The sequence below is a fragment of the Fusarium sambucinum genome, chromosome IV, assembly GCF_050947815.1.
Source record: "Fusarium sambucinum isolate potato_lamoka chromosome IV, whole genome shotgun sequence".
In the NCBI taxonomy this organism is placed as follows: domain Eukaryota; kingdom Fungi; phylum Ascomycota; class Sordariomycetes; order Hypocreales; family Nectriaceae; genus Fusarium; species Fusarium sambucinum.
Genome location: NC_139291.1, coordinates 7,861,134 through 7,873,577, shown reverse-complemented (window position 1 = coordinate 7,873,577; position 12,444 = coordinate 7,861,134). Strand labels below are relative to the sequence as shown.

General features: G+C 48.9%; 4 protein-coding genes across 4 annotated transcripts; 2 read left to right on the top strand and 2 right to left on the bottom strand.

Moving 5' to 3' along the window:
* Positions 1 to 1,188: 1,188 nt before the first annotated feature.
* On the top strand, positions 1,189 to 2,926 carry FSST1_002545 (amino acid/polyamine transporter I; the record flags this gene model as incomplete). Its single annotated transcript, XM_083228547.1, has 5 exons — positions 1,189 to 1,359; positions 1,406 to 1,921; positions 1,969 to 2,042; positions 2,091 to 2,208; positions 2,255 to 2,926. The coding sequence occupies 5 exons, from the start codon at positions 1,189 to 1,191 to the stop codon at positions 2,924 to 2,926; spliced, it is 1,551 nt and encodes a 516-aa protein (XP_083092727.1).
* Positions 2,927 to 3,493: 567 nt separating this feature from the next.
* FSST1_002544 (uncharacterized protein) lies at positions 3,494 to 5,412 on the top strand (the record flags this gene model as incomplete). Its single annotated transcript, XM_083228546.1, has 3 exons — positions 3,494 to 3,974; positions 4,023 to 4,332; positions 4,383 to 5,412. 3 exons carry the CDS (start codon positions 3,494 to 3,496, stop codon positions 5,410 to 5,412), a joined length of 1,821 nt encoding a protein of 606 aa, XP_083092726.1.
* A 720-nt stretch (positions 5,413 to 6,132) lies between these two features.
* FSST1_002543 (XFP N-terminal domain-containing protein) lies at positions 6,133 to 8,837 on the bottom strand (the record flags this gene model as incomplete). The annotated part of the gene is made up of 7 exons (XM_083228545.1): positions 6,133 to 6,167; positions 6,217 to 7,144; positions 7,194 to 8,019; positions 8,063 to 8,215; positions 8,263 to 8,500; positions 8,547 to 8,621; positions 8,675 to 8,837. The coding sequence occupies 7 exons, from the start codon at positions 8,835 to 8,837 to the stop codon at positions 6,133 to 6,135; spliced, it is 2,418 nt and encodes an 805-aa protein (XP_083092725.1).
* A 619-nt stretch (positions 8,838 to 9,456) lies between these two features.
* FSST1_002542 (catalase catA) lies at positions 9,457 to 12,030 on the bottom strand (the record flags this gene model as incomplete). Its single annotated transcript, XM_083228544.1, has 3 exons — positions 9,457 to 11,213; positions 11,477 to 11,717; positions 11,812 to 12,030. 3 exons carry the CDS (start codon positions 12,028 to 12,030, stop codon positions 9,457 to 9,459), a joined length of 2,217 nt encoding a protein of 738 aa, XP_083092724.1.
* Between the last annotated feature and the right edge of the window lie 414 nt (positions 12,031 to 12,444).

Sequence of the window (12,444 nt, the reverse complement as noted above, 5' to 3'; positions counted from 1 at the left end):
GTTTGGGGATAGGTTTACTTGTCAGCCCGCACATCTCGTGGCTGATCTCAATCGTGGGGAAATCTGGGCGAGGAACCTGCCAAGACGGGCATCAACGGTAGCAATTCCTCTTTCATTACAAGCGCCAGGAACATGTTATACGATGCGACCAACGGTTGTCACCAATTCCAAGGGTCAGTCCAAGTTCTGCTGATGCTGTAGCTCTTAAGCTTACAAGTGCAAGGGAGTGAGTAGACGCTGTCTCTTACCCTATATCGACGCCGCAATTGATGGTCTACTTCACCAGCCTTATCTCTACAATTCTTACAGAGTCAACCGGATGCCTTCAGTCTTTACTCTGTCTAGGAATGGACTCCGAGTTGAAATAGGCAAGAGATCCCCAGATTGGAGCGACGTCCCGATGATTGTTAACAAACATTATTGGTGTTGATAGGGCCAGTAACATCATTGTGGGTAGGCCTCAAGGGTTTGATCATTGCCCGGCTGCTGCCTGTTATCGTTTCACGGGAGTAACGGCAGGTTATCTTCTTGTACTTCAAATTCACAACCGGCCCCAGCCAATGAATCAAATCTGGCATTGTCTCAGTATCGTCGTACAAGACTGTTTTTGATTGACATTGGGACCCAATTGCACGAGCAGATAGTTGTCTCAACCAAGAATTGATCTCCCATCACTTCCACGGATGTATCGGGGATGATCAACCGCATTACCTCTTTCAGGCATGGATATCAACATATCCTGTTCCGCTCCCATCGAGAGCTGTTACTGCCCATATCTGATCCCTTATCTCTACCCGTGTCACAAACACACCTTTCCACATCAGGGCTGAGTTACCGCACCCCAAACTCCCCATCAACCCTTGCGCAAATCATCAATTGGTCCCATGTATAAGAGCGGGGTAAAACCTACCCTTGATAGCTCTTCAAGCTAAGACTCTCTAGGTAAAAATCTCCTGTCGAGAATCTGGGGAAAACAATGGGGCGTTTAGAGCTAAGCTGTATCCTGGACAGTGACGAGGAAGCTCGTGATAACAGGCTCTGGATGCCATTGACTCTAACCTATGTAGGTGTCACTATAATGGAGGCGTCACAATTTAAATACAACGCGGTCCTGTGTTGGGACACGCTTCTGTCAACCCAGACAGGTTCTGCTCTCTATTCTATCTCGATTGTTTCACTTCTATCAATATGAGTCCGTCTTCAGATAAAGGAAGCGTGGGTGGCTATGAGCCCAAACACGTTGAGCGGGCATCTCAAAGCGGCGATGCTGCTGATCTCACAGCTTTGGGTTACAAGCCTGAACTTCAAAGGAATCGTTCCATGTTTACTCTGCTCTTCCAATCGCTAGCAATTGCTGCTGTGAGTGTTGTCTCAAATTATTGGTAGCCTTGCACTGACATGATAGATCCCTTATGGTTTCGGCGCACCTCTCATCAATGCAGTCTATGGCGGTGGTCAACTGGCCATGTTTCTTGGTTGGATCGTTGTATGTATCCTCGACGAATGTATCGCCATATCCCTCGGCGAACTCGCTGCCCGATGGCCCACGTCCGCAGGTCCCTACTACTGGTCCTTCCAAATCGCCTCACCAAAATACAGAACAGTTCTCTCATTCATAACAGGTTGGACATGGCTCGTTGGTAACTGGACCATCACATTATCAGTCAACTTTGGCTTCGCTTCACTGCTCGCTGGCGGTATTAGCATCTTCCTTCCCGAGTACGATTGGCAACCATGGAAGCTTGTGCTCATCTTTTACGGTCTTTGTGTCTTTACCTGGGTAATCGTCGCTTTTGGAAACAAGTTTCTTCCAACAGTTGATACATTTTGTGCTGCTTTCACAGCCATTACTATCTTTATTGTCTGTGTCTACCTATCGACTGAGGCAAAGGATGGAAGACACTCGCCGAGTTACACGCTTGTAAGTACTGCAATATTTGTGATGTACGTAAACTGACGGCGATAAAGGGACACTTTGATCCAAACTTGTCAGGATGGGGGAAATTTGGGTTCTGGGTTGGCGCTTTACCTTCGGCCTATACGTGAGTTTACTTTAATGATATTACGTGTCGTTCTCTAACACGGTTCAGGTTCTCTGCTATCGGTATGATCACAGCCATGGCTGAGGAATGTGGCGATGTCACCGTGAAACTTCCTAGAGCGATGTCGCTTTGCGTACCGGTTGGTTGCATTGCAGGATTATTCTTTGTAAGTATCTCAAACATGAGTATAACCGCCAACTGACCGCCCATAGATCATCCCCATTTGCGCCACACTTCCTCCTCTGGAAATACTCCTCGAAGCACCACTCGGACAAGTCTTGCCCGTTATTTTCTACCGAGTCACGGGCAGCAAAGCCGGCGGCATGGCACTTGTTGCTCTGGTTCTCATCGTGACACTCTTCTGCTCCATCTCTATTACGGTCGCCGCCTCTCGAACAACATGGGCTTTCGCACGTGATAGAGCCATTCCCCTCTCCAGAGTGTGGTCCAAGGTTGATAAGCGACATGGCACACCTATCATGGCTCTCACCCTGACCACGATCATCGAAATGCTTCTCGGTCTTATTTATCTTGGTTCAAGCTCTGCATTTAACGCCTTTATCGCGGTCGGTGTCATTGGCCTTGCGGCCTCATACGCAATTCCTATTTTCCTCTCCATGCTTACCCGCCGTGCTGGTGTCAACACTGCCCCTTGGACCTTTGGAAATAAATTCGGGTGGATTATCAATGTTCTAGCTGTGGCATGGATCTGCTTCGAGATGTTTCTTTTTACCCTGCCCGTTGCGATCCCCGTTAATGCGGTTACTATGAACTATGCTGTTGTTGTCTTTTTTGGCTTCATGGCCATCTCGGCGGTTTGGTACGTTGTACATGCTAGACACGTGTACAAGGGACCTCCTGAGTCTGATGGACTGACAAAGTAGTTTGGGCTGGGAGGTTGGGAGTTGAGGTGTAATTACCAAAGTTAAACAATAATATCAAATCACATTTAGATGAACAACTGGTTGCCCACCCGAGATGTCCATTTTGACATTCTGACTATTGCATTCTATCCCAGTAGCAAGAAACCTCCATCGAGAGGCCATCTGCACAATCTAGTGGACAGTAGAAGAATTAAACATTCGGCTTTAAATGATAAAAATAAATACTCTAAGAAGTATGGTCTTGTTAGCATAAAGTGACCTGGATTTAGTCTCTTAAGCTCTGGTGTCCAACCTCTTTGGTACCTTGATGATAATCTGGCAGGACAATGGTGTCAATTTGACTTTGACATAAGGAAGGCACCATTCATAGGTGTTGCCTTGAGGGGATTGACTTTGCTCAGAAGCTTCTTGCCCAACATCACCGAGATGAGAGGGGCAAGAGCGCGTTCATAAAACCCCAACCCTCTGCCCCCCTTTTGAATCTCAACTCTTTCAACTCTTCATCATCATCACAACTTCTTCCATCAAATATCCACTGATTAAATCTTGTCTATCATCACCACAATCATGACATTACACGTGACACCCCGCGGGTCAGACGTTGAAGAACCCTCCTGGCCATCCAACTACTCAATCCCCAGGGCATCCGAGTCATCATCTGGGCTACCCATCTACCCATCCCTCTACGAATTCGACCCATCTTATCATCCATCCCACGGCCTAATCGCGAAGACATCCGATCCATCACCTGAGCCATCCAACTACCCACCCATGGACGAATTCGAGCCATTCCCTTGGTCATTCGACCCCCGACTCCCCAGGGCATCCGAGTCATCATCTGGGCCATCCAAACACTCACCCGAAATGTCATCTAAGAAATCATCCGGGGAGTCATCATATGCGACAGCTGCCACATCCCACAACGGGTCACCCATCAAATCACAAACCCAGAATCCCTACCAGTCTCCTACCGATTCTACCGATTCTACCGAAAGTCTTGACAAGAACACCTTTGTTGATCCTAACAACCCCAAACATGTGGATTACAGTAAGTTTGGCCGATAGCGTCATCGCGATGTCTTCTAACATATCAAAGCTTCAATTGATGCCAGAGTCAAAAGAGTCTGGCATCAATTCAAAGAGGGACACCTCCGGGAAGCTCAAGTCATGGCCGAAGAGCTCTTGTTATGTTATCCTGCCATGGAATTGTACCACCTCGCTTCTCTCCACGCCCTGCTTGGCGTCTACCCTTTCGGTCTTTCCCATGCTGAAAAAGCTTGTGCTACTTATAGGTTATTGGCTATCGAAAATCATGAACTGCGGGATGCATACGAAAATACCCGAAAGTCATTGGCCAAGGCACAGAAGATCGATGCTTTTTGGGAAGCTCGAGAGAAGAAGATGGAGTATGTGACTCGAGAAACTGGCAGAGACTGGAGGCTAACATGGACGACAGGAAGCGCGGACCCCGGGCCAAAGATCTGGTTCGCCATGAACGCTATGAAGCATTTTACTACAGCGTCTTCAAGCACAACCGCAAGGAAGAATTCAACACCCTTGTCGATGCCGTCTCACAGCCATCTTCCAAGCCTGCATCGTCTTCCAAGCCTGCATCTCAGTGTATTGCCGGCGATTCTTCTGGATCCAAAGACAAGTATGCCAAGGCTTATCCTGTACCTTCTATCGAGCATAAACGCCAAATGAGTACAAAGCGACTGAGACCACAGGACTACCTATGGAGAGTCATTCAAGAGCAGCGAATTGCCAAATACGAACCCGAGAACAAAGTGCAACGAAAAACGAGCAGCAAAAACGCGGGTTCTGGATCTAAAGGAAAGTCTGTTCAGCCCAATCCTGTACGGATGACGGCCGACGATACTCAAGAGCCCACCCCCGAAGCCCTTCTGACAGCAGGACTGAACCGCTCCGCGAGCAAACGAAGACATTCGGAATTTTTCGGCATGTTGCAACGAAAGGCGAGCACTCAAAAGGTGGATGCTGGATCCAATATGAGAGGACCGGAATGTCACTACGATTGCCCGGTCCGGAAAAAGCCGGAGTTCCGCCTAATGCCTCTCGAAGATGCCCAACGACTTATTGACCTTGGCAAGATAGAATGCAACAATGACGACTGGGTTGCTGTTCTGCGGCATCTCCAGGATAAGTGCCCAGCCAACGGCACTGCCACGGCACCAGCAGAGGCAACTATCTCTATTTCTACGGTATCAAGTACACTCAGTAATGGGGGTACCCAAGAAACGGACGGCCAGACAAAGGACGATGATGCAACAAAGGACGATGAACATTCTGGGACCGACCGCTGGACGCCAATTGATACCATGACGAACATTTTGTACCGAGCACAGTTGAAAGCAAATAGCCATGCAGCAACAAACGGCACAGCTATAAAGGAATCGGGTAAGAAAGTACTACCTGCTTGGGACCCCTATCGTCGAGGAGACCCCACTCGAGGAATCTACTTTTAAGCTTGCATTTCCTTTTGGATCCTCAGCAAGTCAACCTCAATACTCCAGGAGACTAGATCCAAATAGAATTATGAGTCGGCCGCAGGATGGAGAAAAAGGGGACTACACTCTGTAGACTAGACTATCACATGATTAGTTCTTGACCCGTCGTTACATGGTATAGATTGAATGAACTATTTCAACAATGGAAACTCTTGTGAAGCAGATTTCCTAAATTTGAGTACATTGAGACAATCCGACCCAAGGGGTGAGTCGTTTCTATTGAAGCACCGTCTGTGGTTCAGCCCTCGATTTGTATGCATTAGTTATTACTGGTCGGAATCTTTATCACAGACAGGTCTGTTTTAACACTTTTCCAAACTACACAATCCAACATTGCGCAACTTGTCTGAATGCTTTGACAATATGTTGTTAAGCTGATCTTCATCACAACGACGAACTCATCTGGCCCGTTCCTATGGTATCATCAGAACACCAAATAGATTGACCGTTGCAAGTATAAGGGACGGATTTAGTAGGTCGGTTTATGTTACTTGAGTCAGACTTTACGCTGTTTATTGTTGTATCCTAAAGCTTAGAGACCAACATTTCTGGTACCCTTCCATATCAAGAACTTGTATTATATTATTAAGTAATTGCATAACTATCGTGAGATCATAATCCCGGTTTATTGTCTCCAGGACTCCTTTTACCTTCCATTATCTTGGCTCACAAGTCTTTCTAAAACTTGGGCATATCGTACAAGTCTTCGGGGTCTGGTGATTTGTTAGCGTTGAATGCGTTGAGGGAATTGAGAAAACTTACCCTTGCCATTCTCAGCAATGTACTTTCTAACCTCCTTAACTCGACCGTCAATCTTCTTTAGAGTCTCGTCAAGTTTGGCCTTGATCTTGTCGTTGGTCTCGGCGGCGCCCTTGAGTGCACGCTTAGCAACGTCAAATCGGCTGACCCAGTTGAGGAGCATCATGTCGAAAGGCGTGGTAGTGCTACCTTCTTCCTTGTATCCCTCGACCGTCATGCGATGGAGGCCAGGACGTCCGAAGAGAAGACCTTGAAGCTCGGCGGCGTATCCGTGGTAGTTGAAGCAAATCGCCTTGTCTTCGGTGAACATGTCGAGGAAGTCGGCTCGGCTGAGGGCGTGAGGATGGCGCGACTCGGCAGCGAGTACCATAAGATCGGTAACGTTGACAACGCGGACTCGAAGGTCAGGGATCCACTCGCGCAGGATTTCGGCAGCCTTGACAACCTCAAAAGTCACCTCAACACCAATACCGGCGACCACGACATCAGGCTCCTTTCCACTGTCGGTGGACGCGAACTCCCAGACACTGGCACCCTTTCGGCAGTGTTCCGCGGCCTCGTCGGGGGACAGAAAGACAGCGGTGGGCTGTTTGGAGCCAATCATGAGGTTGACGTAGTTCTTCGAACCCAAGCAGTGGTGGATTGTGCTGAGGAAGCAGTTGGCATCGGGAGGCAGGTAGACACGAGCAGCTTCAGCCTTGAGGTTGAGGACGGATCCGATGAATGATGGGTTCTGGTGGGAGAAACCGTTGTGTTCCTGGCGCGCCCATGTACTGGTCTCGATGTAGTTGATGGAGCTAAGGTCACCTCTCCAGTTGGTCTCGCGAGCGATCTTGTTGAACTTGGAGTACTGGACCATCATTGTGTGAATGATGCCAAGGAAGGATTCGTAGCTGGGGAAGAGTGCGGTACGACCAGTAAGTGTGTAGCCCTATTGAAGGTCAGTAATGATAACCAATCTAGTATTTCGCGACTCTTACCTGCATCCATCCCTGACAACAGTGTTCAGAGAGGATCTCAATAACCCTGCCACCCTGTGCGCGAGAGAATTCGTCCCATTGGAAGTTTCGGCCAGTGTTCTCAAACACTGCGCTAAGCTTGTTGCTCTCCAGTTCGTCAGGAGAAAAGATTCGGAAGCTCTTGGGGTTCTCCTTAATGACCTGGTTCAAGAAGTTGCCAGTTTGCTTCATGCAGCTGTTTTCCGACAGCTTCTCAACTCCAAAGGACTTCCAGTCAGGGAGCTGCAGCTGCTGGTACGGGTCGTATGTCTTCTTCAGCTGTCCGAGTCTCTTTTCGTCCTTTTGGGGAATGATGTCCGTGATACTGTCTACGGGCTTCCCATCCTTGAGTAGGTGGTCTGTGTTATAAGTCTTCAACCAGTCCTGGAGGATCTTGACATGCTCCTCATCCTCGCCGGCTCCGGGAACGGGGATCTGATGCGAGTGGAAGGATCCCTCGATAAACTCGCCATCGACCTTCTTGGGACCTGTCCAGCCCTTGGGTGTACGGAGAACAATCATGGGCCAGCGAGGCTTGGTGATAGGCTTTCCATCTCGCGCAGCCTTTTGAATCTTCTTGATCTCGCTAACAGACCACTCGAGTGCACCAGCAAACTCGGCATCAATCTCTTCGAGGGTCTCCACGACAATTGGCTGGTACCCGTAACCGGAGAAAAGACTGACAAGCTCTTTGTTGTCCATGCACCCGAAAATGGTGCGCTCGCTGATCTTGAAACCGTTGACGTGAAGGATCGGAATAACAGCTCCGGACTCGGCGGGGTCAATGTACTTGATAGAATGCCAGGCACTACACAATTAGCAGATGTAATGCTTCGCTGGGAATGACTTACGCTGCAGTTGGACCGCTCTCGGCCTCGCCATCTCCAACAAGGCAGGTTACAATCAGGTCTGGGTTATCCATGACTGCACCAAAGGAAACGGCCAGCGAGTAGCCAAGTTCACCACCCTCGTGGATAGATCCTGGTGTCTCAGAGTTGATGTGGCTGTACGGATTAGCTTGGTTGTGAATCAAACCTGGAACATGTCTTACCTAGGGAAACCACCAGGAACCGAGAAACCGGTGATGAGGTTGCGCAGGCCGTCCTTGCTGACGCCATACTTTTGAGGGAAGAACCTCTCAAGAGATCCCTCAAGCCAGAGTGATGCGAGAGCACCAGGAGCACCGTGACCGGGCCCAATGACGAAGATCATCTCCAGGTCATGGTTGCGAATGAGGAGGTTCAAGTGGGACCAAACAAGAATGATACCAGGGCATGTTCCCCAGTGTCCTTTTAGATGTTAGTCGGATCTCGTCAATACATGAGTCTCACATACCCAACAAGCGAGGCTTAATGTCTGATGTCTTGAGATCTCTCTCGAGTAGAACATTATCTCTCAAGAAGATCATAGCTAGACGTCCATATTAGCCATATGTATAATGCAACCCCGGCAGGCAAACTTACACCCGGCAATGTAACATGCCGCATGTTGAAAATCGTTGAGCGACTGGGCGATCTTCTTGTCTAGCTGTTTTTTGGGTGGCTTTGCTGCAAGGTCCAGGACCGCATCTGGAAGTGAGCTATCCAACGGAGCAGGGTTTGGTCGGTCGATCACTTCTCCAGGCATCTTTGCGGCAGTTTTCTAAAATTAGGATGGAATTAGATGAACCAGAAATGGAAGAGAAGATGCTGGTTTCTTGCACAAGCAGATTCTCTTTTAAATCCTGATCGATTTATTGTTTGCGCCCGTGTTCTGCGATAGTGACGACACATTAAGCAGGGAATGATGCAGTGTTCGATGACGTAGATGACGTCGAAACTGGGGCCACCCCAGCCAAGAAGCCAGCGAGTAACATAATTAAAAAAAAAAAAGAACATGAAGACGTAGTACTTGAGGCTCACTTTGTTACACGCCATTGGTTGTTCAAAGGATATCCTAGCTTTGCTGCTGGTGCGCGATGGCGTTGCGGCTGTGTCTTTGAGACTGGACTGTGGATATTGGGATATTTCATAATAAATAAAACTACAATTATATCATGTACATCCGGGTATAAACGAAGCAAATGTTTCACAAGTAATGTATGTCGTCAAACTGCTGGTGAATCTCTAACTGGGATTGAGTCAAGTCGAATAGTGCACACGGTGCAAGGTCACAAAAGACAATCAATTGTACAGAAAGTGTTGTTATTAATATACTAACTCGCCAATTTCAACAATTCATTAAAAGGTATCTTTCAGTAAATTCATTAGTACGCAACCATGGTGCTGAGACCATCCAACTCTCGCTGCCAGTTGCGATGGCAGCTGACGTTGTAAACAAACTTCTCCAGGAATCCCTTGGCATCAGAAGCAACGGTAACAATCTCCTTGAGGCTATCGGGCGAAGCATTCTTGAGAGTAACGACACCGTAGCTGTCAACCACACCACTGCCGTCAGTGGAGGACAGAGCGACTTCAGAGATCTGGATCGCTTTGTTGATGAAGTCGACAGCCTCTCCAGTACCACCAATGGTCTTCAGATGACCAAAGGCCTCACGGACGTAGTGCAGAGCGCGACCGTTCTTGGAAAGAGTCTCAATGGACTTTGCACCACCGGGAACAAAGATGGCGTCAAACATGGTAGAACGTTGTCCCTCCAAATGGTGAGGAGGCGTGAACCCCTTTGAAGAAGACGGATCCTCGTCAGCAGAGAAGATGGCTGATCGGCGAGGAGCGATGACGAAGGGGAGAGCGCTCTGAGCCTGGATAGCGGCGTACATCGCGTTGAAGGCGACAGGGTCGTAACCATCGGCAATGAGGATGGCAATTCGTCGAGACTTAATGGTAGGAGTCTCAGGGACGAAGTCCAGCTGACTCAGGTTCTTGGCCTTCTTTCCGGGGTTGGGCTTGGGGTTAGAAGGCTTCTTTCCGCCAACCATCTCGGCAATGGCGTTGGCAAGATCTCCATCGATCTCACCAAGGCGCTCAGTCAAACGCTCATAGACGATAGCCTCATCACAGTGGTCCAACTCAAAAGAGTAAGCGGCCTGGATGTGAGCCTTCTCGATCTCGGAAAGAGAGTTGTAGAAAAGTTGGGCTTGGGAGAAGTGGTCCTTGAACTTCTTGCTCAGCGTTCGCTGCTTCATACCAGCAACCTTTGCCGCGTAATCGACGTAAGCACCCTCGCTAGCTGTGGCAGGGGGCTGATGGCTGAAGCGGTTGGGCCAGTAGTTGACCTTGCCCTTGGAGATGGTGTGTCGCATGGCACCATCGCGGTTGAAGTTCATCACAGGGCACACTGGCTTGTTGATGGGAAGCTCTTCCCAGTTGGTTCCCAGCCGGCTGAGTTGAGTGTCCTGGTACGAGAAGTTTCTGCCCTGGAGAAGAGGGTCGTCAGAGGCTCCAACGCCAGGAACAAGGTGGCTAGTACAGAAAGCAACCTGCTCCACCTCGGTGAAGTACTCGTCGACAGTGCGGTTCAACTCGAATTCGCCGATATATCGGACAGGGATGAGGTCCTCAGGCCAAACCTTGGTGGCGTCGAGGATATCAAAGTCAAAATCGTGCTCCTGAGACTCCTCCAGAACCTGGATACCAAATTTCCACTTGGGGAAAGCACCGTTTTCAATAGCCTCTTGAAGATCCTTTCGGTGGAAGTCGGGGTCTTGACCAGCAAGTTTGAGAGCCTCATCCCAGACAAGTGAGTGGACTCCAAGCTCGGGTGTCCAGTGGAACTTGACGAATCGTCGCTCGCCCTTCTCATTAACGAGAGTAAAGGTGTTGACACCGAAACCTTGCATCATGCGGTACGATCGGGGGATTGTTCGGTCAGACATGGCCCATGTGTGCATATGAGTCGCCTCAGAGTGTTCAAACATAAAATCCCAGAAATTGTTGTGCGCGGACTGCGCTTGAGGAACCTCGTTGTTTGGTTCGGGCTTTCCGGCGTGAATAACGTCAGGGAATTTCATCGCGTCTTGGATAAAGAAAACAGGGATATTGTTCCCGACCAAGTCCATTATGCCTGTGCATTATTAGCTAGCTGTTCTCTAAACGAATTGATAATTGTGATGTTTTGGTGATATGGTGATGTGTGGGTGGGGTGGTGTTTTGGACCAGTTGAAGTCGGGACACAATGCCCTAGAAGGCCTGCTGACACTTGCGCGCAAGGAAAGAATGGGAAGAAGACAAAGGAATGCCGCAAAGGGGAGCGCAAATCTCTCAAAAAGAGAGGACAGTTCATGGTACAATGGGGTTGTAGAGCAGGGACTTTGAAGTTTGACGAACCTTCCTGAGTGTAGAACTTGATGGCAAAACCTCGAACATCACGGACAGTGTCTGCAGAGCCGCGGCTTCCTAGAACAGTCGAGAAACGAACGAAAACGGGCGTCTCTCGTGAGGTGTCGGTAAAGATGCCAGCCTTGGTAACATCGGCGGCTGACTCGAAAAGCCTGAAGGTACCGTGGGCGCCAGCACCTCGGGCATGGACAACACGCTCGGGGATACGCTCATGATCGAATCGGTGGATCTGTAGTATAGAAGGTCAGAATGGAATCAAGATATAATATTGGATTATGATGGTCTCGCGCAATGCGCCATGACCCGGGTGTATATGTGCATACCTTCTCGCGACCAAAGGCGTCTTCCAAAAGCGAGGGACCAGTCTGGTCCTCAGTCGAAACGCGGAGCCATTGATCGGTGTTGTTCTGCTTAACACCATAATCGGAGGTGATTCTGGTGTTCTCGCTGGGCTCGACCGTGTTGGCCTTGAGCTGGTCGATCTTATCGTTCTTGTGACCCATGACTGCGTGCTTGATAGCTCCTGTAACTTGCTCGGTCATGTCGATTTGTTGGTGTTTATTAACAGAGTTGACAAAGTGTACGCGACATTTAGAGAAGACAAATATTTGGGTGCTTTATACAATTCTGAACATCTTCATAAACACGTTGAATTTACGTCACTCGTTCGATATCCCCCCGCTCCGCGGGGAAAGCACAATTGGAAATGTTGAGGAAACGTCGTCATGTTTCGTCAAGCACAATCAGCATTGACCTATGAGAAGGCTCAAATTTCCAAGAAAGAAGTTAGAGATGCATTTTGGCAGGCGCGATCGCGATCCTTGTTTAGGAGCCGTTACGCCAGGGAGGAAACAGTCCGTGACCCCACTATTTCCGGGTATGTTCCTAGCTTGACATGAGGCTCAACATGGATAAATGGGCTAGAGCAATTGCCGTGTCAAATGGGTCAAGTTTGG